At 48.3% G+C, this 23,278-nt stretch overlaps 1 protein-coding gene across 1 annotated transcript in view; it reads left to right on the top strand.

Moving 5' to 3' along the window:
- OBSCN (obscurin, cytoskeletal calmodulin and titin-interacting RhoGEF) overlaps nucleotides 1-23,278 on the top strand; it is a 244,447-nt gene that overhangs the window by 114,315 nt on the left and 106,854 nt on the right. The window contains exons 35-47 of the mRNA XM_063122933.1: nucleotides 1,497-1,763; nucleotides 3,478-3,744; nucleotides 4,866-5,129; nucleotides 5,638-5,904; nucleotides 7,430-7,693; nucleotides 10,418-10,684; nucleotides 12,277-12,543; nucleotides 14,988-15,251; nucleotides 17,785-18,051; nucleotides 18,692-18,955; nucleotides 20,037-20,300; nucleotides 20,776-21,039; nucleotides 21,499-21,762. Coding sequence (XP_062979003.1) covers nucleotides 1,497-1,763; nucleotides 3,478-3,744; nucleotides 4,866-5,129; nucleotides 5,638-5,904; nucleotides 7,430-7,693; nucleotides 10,418-10,684; nucleotides 12,277-12,543; nucleotides 14,988-15,251; nucleotides 17,785-18,051; nucleotides 18,692-18,955; nucleotides 20,037-20,300; nucleotides 20,776-21,039; nucleotides 21,499-21,762 — 3,450 coding nt within the window. The remainder of the gene's footprint in view (nucleotides 1-1,496; nucleotides 1,764-3,477; nucleotides 3,745-4,865; nucleotides 5,130-5,637; nucleotides 5,905-7,429; nucleotides 7,694-10,417; nucleotides 10,685-12,276; nucleotides 12,544-14,987; nucleotides 15,252-17,784; nucleotides 18,052-18,691; nucleotides 18,956-20,036; nucleotides 20,301-20,775; nucleotides 21,040-21,498; nucleotides 21,763-23,278) is intronic.

The raw sequence follows: 23,278 nt of genomic DNA on the forward strand, positions 1-23,278 counted from the left end.
GCGGCAGCACCAGGTAAGGGAGCAGGGAGGAGGGATGCTTACCTTCCTCTGTCGCTGGTTTCAATTGAGGCCCGGGTTGAAGCCGGAAGTGAAGGCCGAGGCCTCTTCCGGCTTCAACCGGGGCCTCAATTGAATCCCGCGATGGAGGAAGGTAAGGGGGCGGGGGCTGGGACAGGGGCTGGGGCGGGGCCTGCCATACCTGGCACCGCCGGCGCCGCCATCCATGCAGCGGCGCCAGTGACGGCGCCAGGTAAGGGAGCAGGGAGGAGGGACGCTTACCTTCCTCCGTCGCCGGCTTCAATTGAGGCCCCGGTTGAAGCTGGAAGTGAAGGCCGAGGCCTCTTCCGGCTTCAACCGGGGCCTCAATTGAATCCCGCAACGGAGGAAGATAAGGGGGCAGGGTGGGTGGTTTCTCTTGCGCCGCCGCTGCCACCGCTGACCATACAGTGACGGCGGCGAAGCCGGATCTTGCTCTGCAAAGCGGAGCGGGAGATGGGTGGAGCAGTGCGAAGAGGATTGGGCCACGAAGTGGATTGGGGGGTCCGTGCACACCCCTAGCTAATACCCTGAAAGACAGAAACAAACTTCAAAGTGATCTTGATAGGCTGGAGTGCTGGGATGAAAACAACAGAATGAAATTGAATAGGGATAAATGCCAAGTCCTACATCTAGGAAATCGAAACCAAATGCACAGTTACAAGATGGGGGATACTTGGCTCAGCAATACTACAAACGCGAAGGATCTTGGAATTGTTGTAGATCACAAGCTGAATATGAGCCAACAGTGCGATATGGCTGCAAGAAAGGCCAATGCTATTTTGGGCTGCATTAATAGAAGTATAGCTTCCAAATCACGTGAAGTACTGGTTCCTTTCTATTCAGCCCTGGTTAGGCCTCATCTAGAGTATTGTGTCCAGTTCTGGGCTCCACAATTCAAGAAGGATGTAGACAAGCTGGAGGGGGTTCAGAGGAGGGCAACAAAGATGATCAAGGGTCTGGAAACAAAGTTCTGTGAAGAGAGACTGAAAGAACTGGGCATGTTTAGCCTGGAGAAGAGAAGATGGAGGGGAGACATGAGAGTACTCTTCAAATACTTAAAAGGTTGTCACCCAGAGGAGGGCCAAGATCTCTTCTCGATCCTCCCAGAGTGCAGGACATGGAATAACGGGCTCAAGTTACAGGATGCCAGATTCCAGCTGGACATCAGGAAAAACTTCCTGACTGTTAGAGCGGTACGACAATGGAATCAGTTACCTAGGGAGGTTGTGGGCTCTCCCACACTAGAGGCCTTCAAGAGGCAGCTGGACAACCCTCTGTCAGGGATGCTTTAGGGTGGATTCCTGCCTTGAGCAGGGGGTTAGACTCGATGGCCTTGTAGGCCCCTTCCAACTCTGCTATTCTATGATTCTATGAACAGAGTGCTGGACTAGATGGACCCTTGGTCTGATCCAGCAGGGCTCTTCTTATGTTCTTATGTTCTTAATTCTGCATTTTAGCCCTGCCGGTTCTTTTCAAACAAGAGCTGCAAAGCAGGGAAGCCAAGGAGGGAAGCAAGGTCCGGCTCACCTGCGAACTCAACAAGCCAGACCTGCCGGTGCAGTGGATGAAGGGGAGCGAAGTTCTGCAAGCCGGCGACAAGTATGAGTTCAAGCAGCGCGGCGCTGTGGCAGAACTTGTCATCCTGGATGCAAAGGTTACTGATGCCGGGAAGTACACCTGCAGCGCCGGCGAGCTCAAGACCTCTGCTCAGGTGGAAGTGACGGGTAGGGAGGAGCCGCTCATTCTGCGGTGCTCAGTTCTGTTTGCTGTGATTTCATCACGGCCCTTCGTAATACCGGGTGCGCTGATTTAGCTCACTTGCAAGAGCATGCCGGATGGATGCAACACGCAATCCCAATTGCTTGGTTTCTGTCCCGTAGTGCCGGTGTATGGGAGGGCATTCAACCCTACGCATATCGTTCCTTATTGCCAGTGCTTGGAAGGACCTCTTTCAGTCGTTGGCATCTATTGGAGCACTCTGTTCACAAAGCTGGTTGACCACTGTGTGAACAGAGTGCTGGACTAGATGGACCTTCGGTCAGATCCAGCAGGGCTCTTCTTAAGTTCTTCTGTTCTTAAGCCTGTGTAGAGAGACCCTAAGTTGGTTGGACCTAGGGTGACCATATTTGGGAAACCAAAAAAGAGGACACCTAGTGTGTGTGTGTGTGGGGAAGCAGCTTTCTGAGTCCTGCAGAAAGTACGTTATTCCCCCACCACCTTAAAGAACCCGATTGGAGTGGAGGAGGGGAAAGGATTTCATTCTGCACCACCACCATCCACTCCAATGGGGGCCTTTTCTATAATGTCCACGAATGACCCACTTTCCCCTTTAAGACCTCAATTGGAGCTCGGGGTGGGGGAATGATGTGCCTCAAGAACGCATGTCATTCCCTCCTGCCATGCTAATGGCAGCCTTAAAGGGGAAGGTGTGTCTTTCCAGGACATTATTGGAAATTATAGAAAATCCCCCCTGACACCATGGAAAGAACAAAACCCAGGACAAATCCGGGGAAATCCTGACAGTTGGTCACCCTAGTTGGACCCCCACATGTGATGGCTATGTGCTACTTCCAGTACCAGAGGCAGTAAGCCTATATACACCAATTTCTGGGGAACATGGGCAGGAGGGTGCTGTTGAATCTGTGTCCTGCATGTGGGTTCCTAGTCGACAACTGGTTGGTCACTATGTGAACAGAATGCTGGACTTGACGGACCCTTGGTCTGATCCAGCAGGGCTCTTCTTATGTGAGGAAACTGCACTCACTATACCCTGAGGCGGTGGCTCCCATGAGATCTTATTTAAATACCTCCAAGTAAGCCATACGCTTAAGCCTGGTTCTTCCAGTCACTACAGACTGCAGGATTGCATCATCTTACCTATCAAAACATCCCCATGTGTGTAGAATGCGAAATACCAGAGAGAAAGGCTATAGCAAGAACGGGCAACTTGTAGCCCTCTGGAATGTTTTGGCTTGTAACTCCCATCATCCCTCAACACTGGCAATGCTGGCTAAAGCTGAATAGCTTTGTAGGGCAATGTGTTTCCCACTCCTGGACTACAGCCTGGCCTTCTCCCTGACATGGTCGCCTCCTATGTGCCGGGAAAACTAGGCCTTAGAGACTGCCTGACTTAGGCTGTAGCTAGACCTAAGGTTTATCCCAGGATCATCCCGGGTTCATCCCTGCCTGAGCACTGGATGCCCTGTGTGGCAGTTAGATGAACAGGTTTGACCCCAGGACAATCCTGGGATAAACCTTAGGGAACTAGCTATGACTTTAGAGACTCAAGGGAAATGGCCTGAGTTCATAGGCCTGTTCCTGCCTACCCTAATAAGGGCTATCCTTGTTGCATGCCACTTTGTGTAGCTGTGTGCAGTTTTTCCCTCTCACCGCACCTATATTTCACCTTTCCCCCTCCACCCCGGTTATACATTTTAGCTGCACCGGCTCTTTTTAAAGAAGAGCTGATGGATACGGAAAAGGAAGAAGGGGGCACGGTAGCTTTACGCTGTATGCTCGCTGCGCCCGACGCCCCCGTTACCTGGAAGAAAGGAACAACCATCCTTCGGGCTAGTGAGAAGTATGAGATGAAGCGGGACGGGTGTGTGGCTGAACTGGTCATTCGCAATGCAGAGCCAGAGGATGCTGGGAGATATTCCTGCAACGTCAGGGATCAGCAGAGCGTGGCTCAGGTCAAAATTCACGGTAGGGTGAATGCGGATCTGTTTGTCTTGCTCCCTCTCTTTTTTTCCTTCTCCCTTCGCATGCATCGCCTTCACAGTTTAGTGCGCCGACGTTACGCAGCAAAGCCGTGGCACAAAATTCGACTAATGTGATAATCTCAGGCAGTTCATTGTGTTTTTTGTCTTGCAACGTTGGCTTGGATTTTTGTATCCTTGCCTTTGTCCTTTAAGGCAGCTGTCTGCAAGCTGAGGCTCTCCAGATGTGTTTAACTACAATTCCCATCACCCCCATTGCCCATGCTGGCTGAGGATGATGGGAGTTGCAGCCCAATGCAACTGGAGGACATCAGGTTGAGGAAGTCCACTTTAATGTCATGGTGGTAGACAAAACTTCAGCACCCTTTCAATCAGCAATTTGTTTTTAAAACAAATCTATGGCCCCGTTCAAAAGACATCTTAAACTGTAGCTTTAACCACAGTGGTTAAGCCAGAAAGCTGGGCCGTGTTCAGAAGACACCTTAAACCACGGCAAATAAGGCTTTTTGCCTTATTCACCATGGTTAAAGCCGTGGTTTAAGGTGTCTTCTGAACACGGCCCAGCTTTTTGGCTTAGCCACCATGGTTAAAGCTGTGGTTTAAGGTGTCTTCTGAATGGGGCCTGTATCTATATTGAAATGAGTGAAGCCCTTTTGAGTGCCACTGTGGCTGCCACTGTGGCCTGGGCAGGGCCTCTGGATACTGTGGGTTGAACTGCTCAGATCCGAGAGAGAGAGAGAGAGAGAGAGAGAGAGAGATGGGGCCTGGCAGGAATGCCTAGGCCAGGGGTGCATGAACTTTTTAGGGGCCACATCTGGGATACACTACACAGGGGAAGGAGGATTGGAACATGAAGTGGTTCAGAAGAAGGAGGATCAGGAAGGAGGGTCAGAAAGGAGAAGGTAATGAAAACTAGTAGAGAGGAGAGGTAGAAAAGGCCGGGAGCTGCAGAGGTGAGGAAGGTTGAACCCACTCCACACCTTGTTTGGAAATGACCAGACAAATCTTGGGCTGCCACAGGTGGTCTCATGCATAATGCAGTCACATGTTAATGCTGGTAAGTGATCTTCCTATTAAAAAAAACCCCTGCCCTCCTTCATCCTTCAGCCACGCCTGTCCATTTCAAAGAAGCGCTAAAGAACACGGAAGCCACGCAAGGCGGAATAGTTACTCTGCGCTGTGAGCTGAATAAGCCCGCTCCAGTGGAGTGGACGAAGGGGCAGAAGGGCTTGAAGCCCAGCAGCAAATACAGAATGAAGAAAGAAGGCACTGTTGCTGAGTTGACCATCCACGATCTAGACCTGAAGGATGCCGGAGATTACGCATGCACCTCTGGAGACCAGAAGACAACAGCTGTCTTAACAGTGAATGGTAAAAACCTCAACTACTGCCAATCTTTGGGAGTGGTTCCTTCACCTTTTTATTTATGTCCTGACAAAGCTCTGCTTTCTGCTCTACTTTGCCTTTGTGCTGGCCTGCTCTGTCTCGCTGGCATGGACGCTCCCTGCTTTACTCTTCTCCGGTTCCACAGGATTCAAGGCGTCACCGTTGCATGCGTATGTGATTTGGAGAGTCCAACTCGATATGGCATGCACGAGGTAGGGGATATACTGTAGTCCTAACATCCTCGTTAAGAAAAGGTTGATGGTCACATCTGCCAGTAGCTTCCCCAGTTATCTGTTGTTCAACCTTCTTTTAATGGGACCCATAATTTCTAGAGAGAAATCTATTCTGGCGTCCGTCTTCCAAAGTTGGAAATTGGTAGGATTTGCACAGGAGCGTTACGGAGAGCCTGTCAAAGAAAGAGGGGATGGGAGGGTGGGGCTTCCCGGTAGCTTGTGGCCGTTGATGCAGTATCTGTTCGTTCTGCGTCCCTCAGCCGTGGCAGCGCACTTCAAAACAAAACTGAAGAACGAGGAAGCAACCGAGAGCGGATCGGCCACTCTGCAGTGCGAGCTGACCAAGGCCGTGGGCTCAGTTGAGTGGATGAAGGACCAAAAGGTGCTGACGCCGAGCGACAAGTACAGAATGCGGCTAGAGGGCCGCTTTGCGGAGCTCACAATCCAAGATCTGGAAGCAGCAGATGCTGGGAATTACACCTGTGTGTACGGAGAGCAGAAGACCACCGCAGCTTTGAAAGTGAATGGTAATAAAGTTCACATCCAGAGTAAAAGCCTGTTAACGCACAAGCTTAATTGAGCTCTCTAAGGGCGTTGCTAGACCTACCGGGTGTTCCGTCGTTGAGGAGCGGTGAAAGCGGCTTTTCCCGTTCAGCCGTGACGCCTCATGATCCACACCTGCCTTCGATTTGTGGCGGAAGTTTGCGCCGGTTGTGCTGCTGCCGCCGCGAGCACGGTTGCGCAGCCACACCGGCCTGATTGCCGCGGCTTTTTTTTTCGCTCGCTGCACGCTTTGCGCACGTCCGAAAGACCGCAAACTTGCGCAGCCGTCAGCGATGCCGCCACCGGCCCTGGCGGCGGCAGCGGCGGCAGTGCCAGTGCCAGCTGAAGTGCTGCTGGTGCTGTTGAGGGTCAACATTGATGCGCTCACTTCCTGATGGGGGTCGTGGCGGGTGTCATATGACCCGAGGTCAATCGTCTGCATGGCCACTCTGTGCCTACATCTCCCATCATGCCTCTGAGGTGTCGGCGGCGATGATCGCCTCTGTGCCCTCTGCCCCATCCCAAGGAGCCAACCCACATCTGGCCGTAGCCATGGCAGCAGCCCACAAACAGCTCTGCCCTCTGCCAGCCTGGTACCCACACTAACAGGCAGCGTACAGCACCGCCATTATGCGGCCACAGTAGCTGCCCACCGCAAGGAGTCACCAGCCACTTTTCCGGTCCTCCGGTCCTGCGCAAACTGTCACTGGGGAAATAAAAAAAAAAAACCACTAGAACAGGCGCATATCCCCCACCCATCCCCCACACACCCCAGCAGCACACTAGCCACTTTTCCGTTCCTGCGCAAACTGTCACTGGGGGAATAAAAAAAAAAGCCGCTCCGCCGCGCTGCCCCAGCTGGCGGACTGCGCGCAAATGGCGGAGGCGGCTTGACCGAAGCCACTGACCACTCCCCCTTAGCACGCCTTTTCCTGCCCAGTGCGGACCGCAGTGACCTCACATCCTCCCACACGTACTCCAAATTACCGCGGGACGGCAGGAAAAGGCGCCCTAAAACTCACTTTTTTAAAGTCGGGAGAAAGAGGCTTCACCGCAGGATAACGGCGGATCCTCGTGAACGTCATCTGGAAGCCTCGACGTGACTGCGGAAGGTAACGCGCGCTAGAGCCTCGTCTAGTAACGCCCTAAGTGCTGTTGCTCTATATCTTTGTAGATCTATTGCCACTGGGCTGCTAGAGTTTTGTTCTTCTTGCCTGCTGTTCCCCCGTATCTCGATACACCAAACAGTTTGGGAAACTGCAAAATGCCCCAGTTTCTGCTTTGTTTCATTATACAGGGTGCTCTTTCTTCGATCGGTTGCTGCAGATGCTCCTTGTTCTAGGATAAATTACGCACAGCTAAACTTTGGATAAGTTTTCTTTCTTTCTAGAGTTTTGTTGCCATGTGCTTCCCAGCAACATGGAACTTTCTTACATGATAATAATCTGTCAGACTCCCAAGCCCTCCAACGATTTGACTTTGTCTCTCTGTCCGTATTGCGTTCTTCAGCGCTGCCTGTGTTTTTCCAAGAAGAACTGAAAAGTAAGGAGGTTACTGAAGGTGAGACAACCACACTGCACTGCAGGCTGAGCAAAGCTGCCCCTGTGGAGTGGCAGAAGGGTCCACAGGCACTCAAGCCAAGTGGCAAATACCAAATAAGGCAGGAGGGTCCGTGTGCCGAGCTGGTGATCCATGACTTGGATGTGAAAGACTCTGGAGACTACACTTGTGCATGTGGAGGCCAGAAGACTACAGCTAGCTTGACAGTGAATGGTAAAAAAAAAGAAAAGATATATATATACAATACATGGCTTAAATCAAATGAAATTATCTTAGAGTCTTCTCTTCCATGTCCGACCTCCGCCCCCCCATTCCCCAAACACCCCGCTCTCTTATCCCCACGTATCACTGCATGTCTGACATTCCTTTCTTCCTCCTCTTAAAAATAATTTTTGGTGTGGATTCTGGGACTTTCTCCTCACAACGGAAAAAAACACACACACCACGTTTTCCTCAGGTCAGTTGCAATGTAACAGGCTCATAAACATTGGCCTCATCAGAGCTTTATAAAACTTTATTTCCTGAGAGAAAAAGTCATGAATTTTTCACCCAGGATTGGTTCGGTGAGGCCTCAGCCCAGATTATCTGTGTGTCATATTTGAGAAAAGCTAAGATGATGTTGTACACCACTCTGGGTACTTTGGTGGAAGAGGATTATTATTATTATTATTATTATTATTATTATTATTATTATTATTCCACAATGACAGTGCTGAAAGTGTCTTGTTTCTTTAACTCCCTCCCTCAGGAAGTCCACAGCCTGAACCACCGGTTACCAGTCCATTGAATGACACCCAAATGAGGAGTCTTCATTTGGGAATGAAGAATAATGTCCCCCCTCCCCCGCCCCACCCTAACCATAGTATGTGTGTGATGTAGTAGATGATAAACTTCATCCCGCGTCCCTGCTTCCCTCGGATTATCCCCGTAGCGCTAAGCTTTCGCCGTTGTTGTTTTTGCTACTGGGCGACAGCGATCCTTTGCATACCAGGAAGTGAGTTTAAGGGGAGAAGTGTAAAAAATCATTAAAAAAATCAACAGATGACCCAATTCAATTCAAATTTGGTATGCTTAAAGCTCTCCCTAATATCTATGACTGTGCCAATTCTGATGTCTTTATCTTTAAAGCTTACGCAGATGTAAGCATTTCTTTAAAATCCTGCTCCTGCGCCCCAGCGGTGGCTCGGAAGATACGCTCAAAAAGTAGGGGCTAAATACGGCGAATCTTTTGGCTTTATTGCACAATTAAGGCAGGATGCCTGGGAGCACTTCACAATCAAAGCAGATTATAAGGTGGAAAACGTCTGAGTCCTTTGCATGCAATTCGCAGTGATGGCACAGTATAACGCTGGAGTGATAAAGCTCTATGTGTTAAAATAGGGAATGGGTTTTTTTCCCTTCATATTCAGCCTTGTGAGTCAGATAGTGACTTTGAACAAGTCGGGAGCGTGTCAGGCTTTACTGCACATGACTACTGTGAACTTGAATGGTCTAAATTTTCACCAGGATGGAATAACTGAATATAACAGCAACTCAGACCCAGATAAATCACTGTTTACACTGACAGCACACTTAAGAGAATAATAGTTCCTGATAGAGCTGTGCTGGCATTTTCTTCCACCTTATTTTCAACTCTTCTCATTACTCTTCAAGAAACTGCTTTTGAAAAAGTGTTCGGAGGAGAAGAAAATTGCTGCAAAATTCTTATGAGCGGAGGGTGGGGTTCTTGCGCACTTACTCTAATCATGAGGTAGATGAGGGGTGTGTGTAAATGTCTTGCATTTCATTGTACAATAATCTCTCTGTTAGTCTGTAGCCTTCCCAAATTTCTACGCTTCAATTAAAATCCAGGGAAAGGTGTCATGAGTTTACTTCTCTTCCATTAGGGTGACCATATTTGGGAAACCAAAAAAGAGGACACCTAGCGTGTGTGTGGGGGAAGCAGCTTTCTGAGTCCTGCAGAAAGTACGTTATTCCCCCGCCACCTTAAAGAACCCGATTGGAGTGGAGGAGGGGAAAGGATTTCATTCTGCACCACCACCATCCACTCCAATTGGGGCGTTTTCTATAATGTCCACGAATGACCCACTTTCCCCTTTAAGACCTCAATTGGAGCTCGGGGTGGGGGAATGATGTGCCTCAAGAAAGCATGTCACTCCCTCCTGCCATGCTAATGGCAGCCTTAAAGAGGAAGGTGTGTCATTCCAGGACATTATTGAAAATGATAGAAAATCCCCCCTGACACCATGGAAAGAACAAAAACCAGGACAAATCCGGGGAAATCCTGACAGTTGGTCACCCTATCTTCCATAGACCTTTTCCAGATCAGGAAGTGTAGGTAGCCAGGGAGGTTGCAGAGTGATGAAGAGATGTGTAAAAGGATGAAGAAACGCACACAGCACCCTCAGCCACCTCACAAAGATACAGTATGCTCAAAAACACGCCCCCCAAAAAAACTTCAAAAGAAGTTCTAAAGCAGTGGTTCTCAACCTTCCTAATGCCGCGACCCTTTAATGCAGTTCCTCATGTTGTGGTGACCCCCAACCATGAAATTATTTTCATTGTTCTCTACACGATCCATTGTCATGGGATGGTTTGCTAATGAAAATAATACATAACAATAGCTTTAATAATACAAAAGATGATACATGACATAGTTCAGTCAATACAGTTTCCTAAGACCATCGGAAATATGTGTTTTCCGATGGTCTTAGGCGACCCCTGTGAAAGGGTCATTCGAACCCCAAAGGGGTCCCGACCCACAGGTTGAGAAATGCTGTTCTAAAGTGTCCTGAGGATGAGGCAGAAAAACGGAAGCCTCTTTTACCAAGGGGAAGAAAACGGTTGGGAAATTGGAGTACAGATTTTGGCAGAACATTAGTTCGCGGTCCATCCGGTGCTGATGGATTCCTGTCCCGTATTACCTCCACTCTGCAGTTCTGCCTGCGCTTTTCACCAAAGCCCTGAAGGACGAAGAAGCTACGGAAGGCAAAGAAGCCGCTCTGCGGTGCGAGCTGAACAAATCGTCTGCCGCCGTGGAGTGGAAGAAAGGCCACAAGACCCTGAAGACGGGCAAGAAATATACAATGAGACGTGAAGGCGCCGTCGCTGAACTGGTCATCCAAGGCGTGGAACTAACAGACGCTGGCAGTTACAGCTGTGTGTGTGGAGCAGAGCAGACCACGGCATCTTTAGAAGTCAAGGGTAAAAAAAAGAACCATGTCGTTCTCCTGGTGACTCCATTGCTTCGAGTCCTGTTGCCATGCCTTTCTCAGCCTTGTAGGGTTGCTTGCCCTCTTGATCCTCATTGCAGAAAACACAAGACCTATGAATGTTTTGAGCTGCGGCTCCCTTTTTCTATAGTAGCTTCATTTTCACTGGGAGGGCCAATGTCATAAACTTGGGCAGGATCTACACTACTGCTTTAAAATGGGTTATAACAGTAGTGACAACTGTTGGGGCCCAGGACACACTGCCTATACAGTCTTCACAATGTTTTCAAAGTGTTATATCCCGCGTAGTGTAGATCTGGCCTTGATAGTTTTGAAAGTACTAGCGTTAGAGTCATTGGCGCTTCTGAACTCAGCCAAAATGTTATTAGTTGACTGTATTCCAGGCCGTACCAAGCCCTATGAAGAGAGACTGAAAGAACTTGTTTTTATTATTATTATTATTATTTATTTATATATAATAAATAAATTTTTATCTCAATTTTAGAATTTCTGTAAACCGCCCAGAGAGCCCTGGCTATGGGAGCGGTATATAAGTGTAATAAATAAATAAATAAATAAATAAATAAATAAATAAATAAATAAATAAATAAAGAACTGGGCATGTTTAGCCTGGAGAAGAGAAGATTGAGGGGAGACATGATAGCACTCTTCAAATACTTAAAAGGTTGTCACACAGAGGAGGGCCAGGATCTCTTCTCGATCCTCCCAGAGTGCAGGACACGGAATAACGGGCTCAAGTGACAGGAAGCCAGATTCCAGCTGGACATCAGGAAAAACTTCCTCACTGTTAGAGCAGTACGACAACGGGATCAGTTACCTAGGGAGGTTGTGGGCTCTCCCACACTAGAGGCCTTCAAGAGGCAGCTGGACAACCATCTGTCAGGGATGCTTTAGGGTGGACTCCTGCATGGAGCAGGGGCTTGGACTCGATGGCCTCGTAGGCCCCTTCCAACTCTGCTATTCTATGATTCTATGATTCTTAATTTTAAGGATGCTCAACCAGACATATAAGGCCCTACCCCCAACCCCCGAGCTGGTAGCAATGTTTATAACCTATAAAATATTCTATGCAAACAGATACAGTGTAGGGAGTGCTAGCTTCACCTCCGCTTAATCTGTGCTTTCAAATAACATAATGAGAAAGGATATAATTATTTGTTAGCAGGGTAATTCTTTGGAATGCAGGCTCTCCGGCAGGACATTGTCTGAATGATAAGCTCAAATGGGTCCTCAGGGACCCATGAAATTATTGTTTTAGGAGGGTGGAGTCTTCCTTAGGTAGCTTGGAATTTAGTGTGTCTCAGGTACCCCCCTCACTTGTCCTCATTCCTCCACCCCTTTCTAAAGTCCACCTATCATCTCTCCATACATCTCTTCTAAGGGGAAACATCTCCTTGGGAGGCTGAGACAAGCAGTGTTTACCTCAGTGGGTAACACCTTTTGCTGTCTCCAAGTGACGGAATGTCAGTGGTTGCATGAAAGGGTAAAAGTTCAATGGATTCATTTTCCCTTTTTCTTCCACTACTTAACTATCTCATTCTACCCTTCCTGCCATCTTCTCAGCTCTGCCTGTGCTTTTCAAAGAAGGCCTGAAGAACAGGGAAGCCGTAGAGGGTACGACGGCCACTCTGCATTGTGAAATGACCAAAGCTGGTGCGGAGGTGAAGTGGAAAAAGGGACCCCAAATCCTCAAGCCAAGTGACAAGTACAGAATGAGGCAGGAAGGTGCTGTAGCCGAACTCTTGATTCGAGAGCTTCAGGTGGAGGATACAGGAGATTATACCTGCCTTTGTGGAGACCAAAAGACGACGTCTGCCTTGACCGTTCATGGTAACCAAACATTCCACATTACATCGGTGATGTTTCAGGATCTACCTTCTCTGGAGATGCCTGGTTTTGTGTTGTCTTGGTTCCTTGTTTTCTTTTTTGTTTCTTTTGATCTGTCTGTCTCCTCGTTGGTGGCTGTGTAAAGTATATTCTACCATGTTTGTCTCCAGCGTCAGTGAAAGCATCACAAATTCACTTGGAATGTTATGGCCATGTTTTCAACTTAAGTCCCAGTCATTAAACCTGTAGGCAACGTGCATGGTTACCCAGTCCCCAGCCCCGTTAAGTTCAGTAGAACTCCCTTTCAAGTGCACTTAACATTGCAGTGTAAGACTAATCTTTTCTCCATCCAATTCTGTCCTTACATCTTGATTGTTTCCCACACTCTCTGCTTTTAGCATTCTTACTTCCAATTTTATTTTATCAGCCGACTATTTATTGCATGTTCAGAGGAGGGCAACCAGGTTGATCAGGGGTCTGGAAACAAAGCCCTATGAAGAAAGACTGAAAGAACTGGGCATGTTTAGCCTGGAGAAGAGAAGATGGAGGGGAGACATGAGAGCACTCTTCAAATACTTACAAGGTTGTCACACAGAGGAGGGCCAGGATCTCTTCTCGATCCTCCCAGAGTGCAGGACACGGAATAACGGGCTCAAGTTAAAGGAAGCCAGATTCCAGCTGGACATCAGGAAAACCTTCCTGACTGTTAGAGCAGTACGACAATGGAACCAGTTAACTAGGGAGGTTGTGGGCTCTCCCATACTAGAGGCCTTCCAGAGGCAGCTGGACAACCATCTGTCAGGGATGCTTTAGGGTGGATTCCTGCATTGAGCAGGGGGTTGGACTCGATGGCCTCATAGGCCCCTTCCAACTCTGCTATTCTATGATTCCATGATTCTATGCAGAATTTTTAATCCTTCCTTAATAATGTTTTTCACTGAACTTTCTAGAGCTCATGCTATTTCCATTTCCCCTATTTCGAGGAAGAAATCTGATTGTTTTTCTTGGCCTGGCAGCATTCAGTCGTCTTACAGCCCATGCTATGGGCAAGGAGCCCAAAGGATGGAGCGTGCTGGTCTTAGAGCTTCCTTTCTGTCCAAAGCCCTGCCAGGTTGTTGCCAGCAGGGCACAAGGAAACCCAGAGGCATAGTTTTGCCGCCCCCCACCACCATCCAAATAGAAAATCAGTTAGATGAGACTTGGAGCTTATCAAAATTCCTCTTTTTGTTGGGGGCATGGCCAGTGTTAAGACGTCTGTGGTTCCTTTTGGTCCATGGCCACCCCCTCCTTGCTTATGGACACCCCCTCTACAACATGCCTCTTCCTCCCTCCCTACGAGGTCAGAAGCAGGAGCCACTGCAGGAACTTCAGCAGTGGTTGTGGAGAGCCAGGTGAATGGGCTCCAACATCAGAAAAGCCCTCTGAGGTAGCATCTCTGAATAAAGCCTTTGAAGTCTTTTTCCTGTCCATCCTATGGTCCCTGGGATGATGTCTGTGGACCATGGAATTGCTCTCTTCTTGTATTTCTGTTTTCTACGAGCTTCTTCAGAGGAGTGTTTTATAGCACGCTTGTGACTGGCTGCTCAAGGAAGTTCTCAGCCATTTTGATGACGCAGTGATCCTCCTGCACGTCTTCCGCAACTGCTCTTTTTTCCGTCACAAAATAAGACCCCGAAAACCCAATTTTTCTGAGTTAGCGGTATCTGTTGCTATTTCCTGCTATGTGCAGGAGAAATTGCACCATAAAATGCTCACTAGTGGGCACTGTCCCACTAAACTGAATGGGCCACGTGGTCACTGCTTTCTTCCCCTTGTGATTCTGCTCGTCCCTATTGTGGAAGAGAACCAGGAAGCGGAGCGACGGCAAGGAAATGCGATTTCCCTCCCGTCTGAAAATCCTCTATGTCTGATGTTTACATTTATATCTTGTTTGTTTGTGCGATGTTGCTTATATGTATATTATGTTTATGGGGACGTTAAAGATGAGTGACAAATGTCTTAAGATGAGAAATATTTGTCTGTCCTTGTTTGTCTGAAAGAGCCGTGCTCTGAAACGTGATGAAATGAAATCTCAATTAATTAATTATTTCATTTCAGCAAATGATAGGGTTAACACATTTGTTTCGGGTGTTTTTTGTATTTCTATTTTAAAGTTCAAAACATGAAGATCGCATTGAAATTTAAAATGTGGACGTTTTACATTTCAGAACTTTTTGGCATTTTGATTATTGGTTTTTGGTGTCTGTCGAAAGAGTTTTAAACGCTTTACATGTTGTTCAGTTGCTGGGGAAAGGAAGCCAAAAGGCACTTTCTGCGAAGTACAGCTCTCTCAAAAGCCACCATTGAACTGAATGGGGCTTCCCCAGGAGCTGTGCTTGGCGGACCCTTCGTGGGGGGCTAGAATATCTGGGTCATGACGCACTCTCTGTTAAAATTATGTTCCTCAGCTGTGCCTGCACGTTTCCAAGAAGAGCTCAAAGGCAAAGAAGCGAAGGAAGGTGAGGCGGCCACTTTGCGCTGTGAACTAAGCAAGGCTGCTCCGGTGGAATGGAGGAAGGCTGGAAAGGCCCTCAAACTGAGTGAGAAATATAAAATCAAACAGAAGGATAATGTGGTTGAGCTGACCATCCATGACATCACTGAGGAAGATGCTGGGGAATACTCTTGCATATGTGGAGAGCAAAAGACTTCTGCATCCCTAACCGTGCATGGTAAATATCACAGACGTATATAAAAGTGGGGTGTTGGCAACGTTCTCTCTTAATCTCTGTCTAGGTTGATTTTCAGGTCGCCTTATGAATAGTCCACCATTCTAGAGTGGATTTCTATTTATAGTGGCAATTGTCCTAATTCTCCCCCCACCCCCACCCCACCCACCCCCGGATCCCATGTTTTTGTCTCTCTGTGTATGCACACCATTGCTCTGTGTGCTAACCTTGTCATGTTAGCTGGGCATAATGGGAGTTGCAGTCCATCATATCTGGAGGGCACTACAGATGTTCTACAGCCTGGAGGATGGAGAAAGGAATGCAATTTTGCTGGGGTGGCTGGTCGGAGAGAATTAATTGTGGCTTTAATTGCTTAAAAACCCGAAGCAGCGCTGAGCCTGTTGGGCGTGGGTTGCACTCTGTTTTCGACAGATCATTGGGAAAAGAATGCCGTTTTAGACTACTATTTTATTTATTTATTTATTTATTTATTTATCTATTTATTACACTTATATACCACTCCCATAGCCAGGGCTCTCTGGGTGGTTTACAGAAATTCTAAAATTGAGATAAAAACAAGTATACAAAATTTAAAATTTTAAAACACAGAACATACACACATAAAGCATTAAAAACCATTAAAAAAAATAAACATATGGGTGATTAAGATGTGCCGCCATATGCCTGGGCAAAGAGGAAAGTCTTAACCTGGCGCCGGAAAGATAGCAGCGTTGGCGCCAGGTGAGCCTCGTCAGGGAGATCGTTCCATCGTCTGGGGGCCACCACCGAAAAGGCCCTGTCCCTCGTTGCCGCACTCCGAGCCTCTCTTGGAGTAGGCACCCGGAGGAGGACCTTAGATGTTGGACATAGTGACTGGGTATATTCATGTCGGGAGAGGCGTTCCATCAGGTATTGTGGTCCCAAGCTGTGTAAGGCTTTACTGTTGGATATGTTAAATTCTCTAAGCAATGGAAGGCAATGGGAAACTACCCCGCTACAAAGTCTGCCAAGAAAACGTCAGCAAAAGCAGGCGTCCCTCTAGGAGTCAGCAATGACTCAAGTGCTTGCACGAGAGGTTCCTTTCCTTCCTTTCCTAAGCTAACCTAGGCCTAATCTACATGTGTCCAGCATCTCGGGGTGGACTCGAGGTCATCCCTGCGGGTCCAAATGATGCACATCGGATCCTGGGGTGAACTAGGGACAACCACTCAGTTCTCCCGGGATATCTGGGACAGCTTTTGTCCCGGTGTTTTCTCCAGTCTTGGAACCACCTTGAGGTCCATTGGTGGTGTGGCTCTCTCTCCTGGGGTTCTCCCACTTCCCTGCAAGTAGCGGGGCTCGGGAAACAGGCATGGAGCTGTGTGGAGGAAGTCCATGGGCTCTCAGCTCCTTCCAGTACTGAGTTTGGTGTTGTTTTTTTTAAAAAACACACACACATACCTTTGCACAGTATCGCACCCGCGAGGTTTCACAAATGTCTCCACTTGTAAAAAAAACCCAAAAAAACACCGGCACCCCGGAATGGCCCTCCTTTACTTCTGGGAAAAGTCGCTGCTGTGTGCCCCCTGAGGGATGATCCCGGAAGCACAAAATCCCATGTTCATCCCTCCCTACTCCCGGAAGGCCTCCATGTGTAGATTAGGCCGTAGTCCTAATTAAGGAAAAGGAAAGGAACCTCTCGTGTAAGCACTGAGTCATTACTGACTCTTGGAGGGACGCCAGCTTTCGATGACGTTTTCTTGGCAGGCCTTATAGCAGGGTGGTTTGCCGTTGCCTTCCCCGGTCGTGATTACCTTTCCCCCAGCTAACTGGGTACCGACCTCGGGAGGATGGAAGGCTGAGTCGACCCGAGCCGGCTGCCTGAAACCAACTTCCGCTGGGATCGAACTCAGGCCGTGGGGAGAGTTTCAGCTGCAGAAACTGCTGCTTTACCACTCTGCGCCACACGAGGCTCTCCTAATTAAGAGCTGGGCATATAAGTACATTTTAGGACAGGATGCACTTTCTCTCAGTTTTTATCCACAACATCACATCTCCTGACTGTCTACCGCAAATTATACGGTCAAGTTTCCCGCATTTTCCCATTTGCAAAGAACTGTGAAAATGCATCTTGTTGGTAACTCATGTCCGGGAACCTATGTAGAATATACAGAATTATGGAACACTCCTATGCAGGTTAAAACATTGAGCTATAATGTTTATCTATTTTAGGCGAACCCCCGCCCCCCCCCCCCCCGCACACACACACAATGCCAGTTTGTTGGGCAATTCCAGCCACACATTCATGTGATATGTTCAAGGAGCAAAGGGAGCTAGAGCCGAAATTGCAGCCCGTCTGTAGATAGTCCTTTCTTCTCAGTGATATGGTGCACTTAAGTTTCAAGACATGGTTGTGTCAGTTTCCCCCCTTGAGCTGTCACCTCCTTGAAAATCAGATAAGCCCGGCTGTAAATAGGCTGCTGGAAAAGGGTGATGTCCTGGCATCTCCCGACGGTGATGACTTTGTGACTTTTAATGTGCTCTTTGTGATCTTCAGCCCTACCTCCACGTTTCAAAGTAGAGCTGAAGAGCCTGGAGGCTGCAGAAGGTGGAACAGCTACTCTACGGTGTGAGCTGACCAAGGCTGCAGCTCCAGTGGAGTGGCGGAAAGGCAATCAGGTCCTCAAGCCAAGCGATAAATACGAAATGAAGCTGGAAGGTGCCCTCGCTGAGCTTGTCATTTGCAGCTTGGAACTGGCAGATGCTGGTAGTTACAGCTGCACATTTGGGGATTTGAAGACCTCTGCTTCCTTAGCAGTGAATGGTACATTTAAGGTTCTTTTTCCCTTTGTCAGGTACAATGCATGCAAAACAAGGAGAACAGCCATCCCTAGCTATCTGTCCTTGATTGTTCTGTGTAACTAAGAGGCCCAAAGTAGTTTACAGCCCTTATAGACTGAGCAATATCTCTTGCGTTCCATCACTCCAGGTAGCAACCGAATGTTTAGAAACCAGACTTCTATTTCTGCAAAGATGCAGACAACATAGAAGTATATGTAAAGGTACATACGGTGGATTTTAGCTAAATGAACTTCTGTAGAATGTCATTTTTGTTGTGTATCTTTTACCTGTCCTCTATAATTTATATGCCTAGGTGGCCATGTGCCTTGAAGTAACGTTGGTTCCATTGTATACAAGTTTTACTGATTCTGCTGGTCCAGTGTGGATCACCCCGGGCAAAGAAAGGTGGAGGAACATGTTTAAATCTCCCGGTCTCCTGCTGTGTGAGATAAAATTTTGCAGCCTGGAAGGTTTAGGCAAAAGGAGGTTATGGCCCATGGACTACAGCATGATAGCCACTTGGGCCTAGTCCCTTCCCTATCTGTGTTTTAAACCTGTGCCAGGTTTTTAGCATTGCCCAGATGTTAGCATTGACCGTGCCCTGTTCCTTCTAAACTTCTCAGCGCTCCCTGCCCTCTTCAAGAAAGGCCTGGAGAACCAAGAGGCATCAGAAGATGGGACTGTTACTTTCCAGTGTGAGCTGACAAAAGCCGCTCCAGTGGAGTGGAGGAAGAAGCATAAGTCACTCAAACCAAATGACAAATACAAAATGAGGCAGGAAGGGTCTGTCTCGGAGCTTGCGATCCTCAACCTAGAACTTAATGACGCCGGGGAGTATTCCTGTGTGTGCGGCAACGAGAAAGCTACGGCAGTGCTGACAGTGCACGGTAAATCAGTGTGTCCGGCGTTCAATGTCTGGAAAACCCTGGTATTCCTTTCCCCTTCATTGTTGTCAGATTCTCCTTTGTGGTGTGCCTCATGGTCTCCCTCTAATTCACTGGACATCCCTGTGGTCTATTTGTCGTATGACCTCTAATTCTAGAGCGCTGGTTTTCAGACTGTTTGGGGAAACCCTAGGGCTCTGCAGCAGATTATTAAGGTCTCTTCCATGAGAAGATCTGTGATGGCAGGAAAAGGACTCTGAAAAACACCACCGCCCTTCTGTTGCAACGTTGAGTTGCAGGGGAACGTCCCATGTTTGCTTGATCACACTCTTGGATTACTTGGGGATGGCAATACGGCCCCAAAGGGCCTGATCAGTGTCGACGGTGAACACTTTCCAGAATCTCTGCAAACACACGAGGGTTCTGCGGCAGACTAATAGGTTTGACGCAGCAGACGCATTGATGCAGAACAGATTCCCCAAAGGTAAAAGGTTTTAAAACCACCATCCTTAAATGGTTTGCCTCATCGAAGGGTCTTGTGCCTTCTTCTTGCTTTGTTTATCAGTCACCTATTTAGACGGATGAGCCTCGTGTGGCGCAGGGCGGTAAAGCAGCAGTTTCTGCAGCTGAAACTCTCCCCACGGCCTGAGTTCGATCCCAGCGGAAGCTGGTTCTCAGGCAGCCGGCTCGGGTCGACTCAGCCTTCCATCCTTCCGAGGTCGGTAAAATGAGTACCTACTTAGCTGGGGGAAAGGTAATAACGGCCGGGGAAGGCAACGGCAAACCACCCCGCTATAAGGCCTGCCAAGAAAATGTCAGCGAAAGCTGGCGTCCCTCCAAGAGTCAGTAATGACTCAGTGCTTGCACGAGAGGTTCCTTTCCTCTCCTTCCTATTTAGACGGGGAACGGTCAATGGTCGGTCTGATGCGCATTCGTATTTTTGTGTTCAGTCTGTGTCCTTTGTGTTGCGTTCTCGCTTCTGGCATGCCACACGTTGAACGGCAGCGATAGTGGTCTCTTCTGTCCACGCGTGTTGAGAGAGCGCAGGGATATTGAGAGTGTTTGCTCCTTCCTTATTCCCTAGCCCTCCCTGTGCTTTTCAAAGAAGGATTAACAAGTACAGAAGCCACAGAAGGTGATACTGCAACCCTGCGGTGCCAGCTCAGCAAGGCTGCTCTTGTGCAATGGAAGAAGGGCAGCCGGTTGCTGAAAAACAGTGAAAAATACGTCACCAGGCAAAAGGACGCCACGGCGGAACTGGTAGTCCGTAACCTAGAAGAGGAGGATTCTGGCGATTATACGTGCGTGTGTGGCGACCAGCAAACCACAGCTGCCTTAGCAGTACATGGTAATATCAAGTGTCTGAACAGAACTACAGCGTTACCCACCATTCCTTCTCCTGAATGTTCTTTGTATGTAATGTGCTTGTCTTTAGGAGAATGCCCTCTCTATTTTGCATGTTTTGGAGATTTTAAATGCGTTGGCGCGCTCTCTCTTTTTCTAGTTACGTGCTAGCTTTCTCCACCCTGCCGAAATATTATCTGCCATAAAGGCTTCACGTTCTGTGCCGTATAGCCTTAAGATTGCTGAGGTGGATGAGCTGCTCCACTTTGGCTTTCAGGTCAAAGTGCATCTTAGGTCAGGGGGGTTCGATGATCAATCTCCTGACTTCTTGAAAAAACTGCATGCACATTTGAGCAGGGAGGGTGGCGTGGGAGATGGCTGTCTCAGAAGCCACCCCCAACTGCTGTGTGGTGTCGACTACAACGGGCATCTTGGCTGAGTTTCTGCGTTTTAACCGTCTCCAATGTTGCATCCCTCAGTCCTGCCAGCCCTCTTCAAAGAAGGCCTAAAGAGCGAGGAAGCCACAGAAGGTGGGACAGCCACTCTGTGCTGTGAACTGACCAAGGCCGCTCCGGTGGAGTGGATGAAGGGGCAACATTTGCTCCAAGAGAGCGATAAATGCAAAATGAGACAGGAAGGCTCTCTTGTGAAGCTGGTGATCCTAGATCTGGAGTTGACGGATGCTGCTGAATATACCTGCCTCTGTGGAGACCAGAAGACAGCAGCTTCCTTGACCGTGCATGGTAAAGAAATACGTTGTCACTTAGCTTTTCCATTAACTGCACATTATCTCCTGTTGGCTCTAACGTCAATGTGTTTGTATTTGTCATTCAGATTTGTATCAGTTCTGTGATGTTGTGTGTAATGGTTGGGCATGGCCCATTAAAATGTCTCCGGCACAAGTTGAAAAAATATATATCGTGTATTCCCAATTCATTTCAGTGGTGTTTCCATAAGATACATCCTCTGTCTGGGGACGCTTTCCGTTGAGTCTGGTAGTCTTGTTGATAATGAGGACACAAAGCTCTGAATGCCACAAAGTGTCCTCAGCTTCCTGCCTTTAAAGCTTTATGCTATATTTTAATTTATCTTTATAGCATAAACATTTCCATTCCCTCACACTGTGCAGTCCCAAGTGTCCCCCCCCCCCAAGCCATTGCCCGTCGTTTGTAAATGTAGCGTCTTCCTTCTGTGATCCCCAGCCTTGCCTGCACGTTTCAAATGCAACCTGGAGGACGTGGAAGCCACAGAAGGCAGTGCGGTCAGGCTGCATTGTGAGCTGACCAAGGTTGCCTCTGTGGAATGGAAGAAAGGGCACCAGGTGCTCCAGCCAAGCGAAAGGTGTGTCGTGAGACAAGACGGTGTCACGGTCGAGCTGGTGATCCACGAACTAGATCTTCAGGATATGGGAAGCTACACCTGTGTGTGTGGAGCCCAACAGACCACGGCATCTTTGACAGTCCATGGTAAACTATGTGTTGCGAATTAGTGCATCACAAACTGTAATAACTTTTACTCATTTTACTCTAAATAGCAATAGCCCTCATCCCTTGCTCATGTATGAAACGGGGCCACTCTGGGCCTAGAATGCAGCATTCCCCCCCCCTCTAGTCTACTTAGAAAGCCTCGCGTGGCGCAGAGCGGTAAAGCAGCAGTTTCTGCAGCTGAAACTCCCCCCACGGCCTGAGTTCGATCCCAGCGGAAGCTGGTTTCAGGCAGCCGGCTCGGATCGACTCAGTCTTCCATCCTCCCGAGGTCGGTAAAATGAGTACCCAGTTAGCTGGGGGGGAAGGTGATAATGGCCGGGGAAGGCAACGGCAAACCACCCCGCTATAAGGCCTGCCAAGAAAACGTCAGTGAAAGCTGGCGTCCCTCCAAGAGTCAGTAATGACTCCGTGCTTGCACGAGAGGTTCCTTTCCTTCCAGTCTACTTTGATGTGGAACAGATGGCAGCAGAGCAGGCCTGACTTGGTGCCTTAGTCCAGCCCAAGAGTCCTGCTCCTGTCCCATGTGTCACAAACTTCCTCCGCCTGTGCCGTTTGTGGCTCTTGTGACACGGGCAGGTCATTATCCTATAGCCTTCCCTCCATATCAAAAAGGTAGATGCAGTGGTCTGTAACAGTACAAAAACCCTAGTCCAGTGGGGTCATCTATGTCCTACAGCTGGAACGAAGAGAAAGGAGATCTCCAGATGTTTTGAATTTCATGGGAGCATTCATGGGAGGGGCTTTTGGTAGCTGGAAGTCCAAAACATTTTGGAATCTACCTTCTGCCCACCCTTGGTCTAGCATAGCTATAATTCTTGTGTACCCCACTCCAAATTAAAAAGTAGATGCAGTAGTCAATGACGGTACAAAAGCCCTAAGCCAGTGGATCTGACGTGTATGTGTCAGATGCAGGGGTCGCAAGCATATGGAGGTTCACTAAAACTAGGGTGACCCTATGGAAAGGAGGACCGGGCTCCTGTATCTTTAACAGTTGTATTGAAAAGGGAATTTCAGCAGGTGCCATTGTTATGCATGCAGCACCTGGTGAAATTCCCTTTTCATCAGCACAGTTAAAGCTGCGGAAGCCCTGCCCTCTTTTGTATCTGGTCATGCTAGGCAGGGCTCCTGCAGCTTTAACTGTGGTGATGAAGAGGGAATTTCACCAGGTGCTGCATGCATAACAATGACCCCTGCTGAAATCCTCTTTTCAATACAACCGTTAAAGATACAGGAGCTTCAGTTTGCAATTTAGCAATCCATATTTCCCATCTCTGTTTAGGATTGGCAGCTAGCTTGTATCCTGAGCCCAAATCTTACGTACAAATCCTGTGCTGGCTTTGCCTGCTTGTCCCAAGCTCTCATCTTGCATTCTGTCCCTGTCCGTGAGTCCTGAACCTTCCCACGAGACTCCATCTTACCTCAGCTCCACAAAATCTTGAAAATATATCTTGTTTGGAGGTCTCAGCATCCTGGCTCATCCTACGCCAAGCACAAT

Source organism: Elgaria multicarinata, chromosome 1 (genome assembly GCF_023053635.1).
Source record: "Elgaria multicarinata webbii isolate HBS135686 ecotype San Diego chromosome 1, rElgMul1.1.pri, whole genome shotgun sequence".
In the NCBI taxonomy this organism is placed as follows: Eukaryota; Metazoa; Chordata; class Lepidosauria; order Squamata; family Anguidae; genus Elgaria; species Elgaria multicarinata.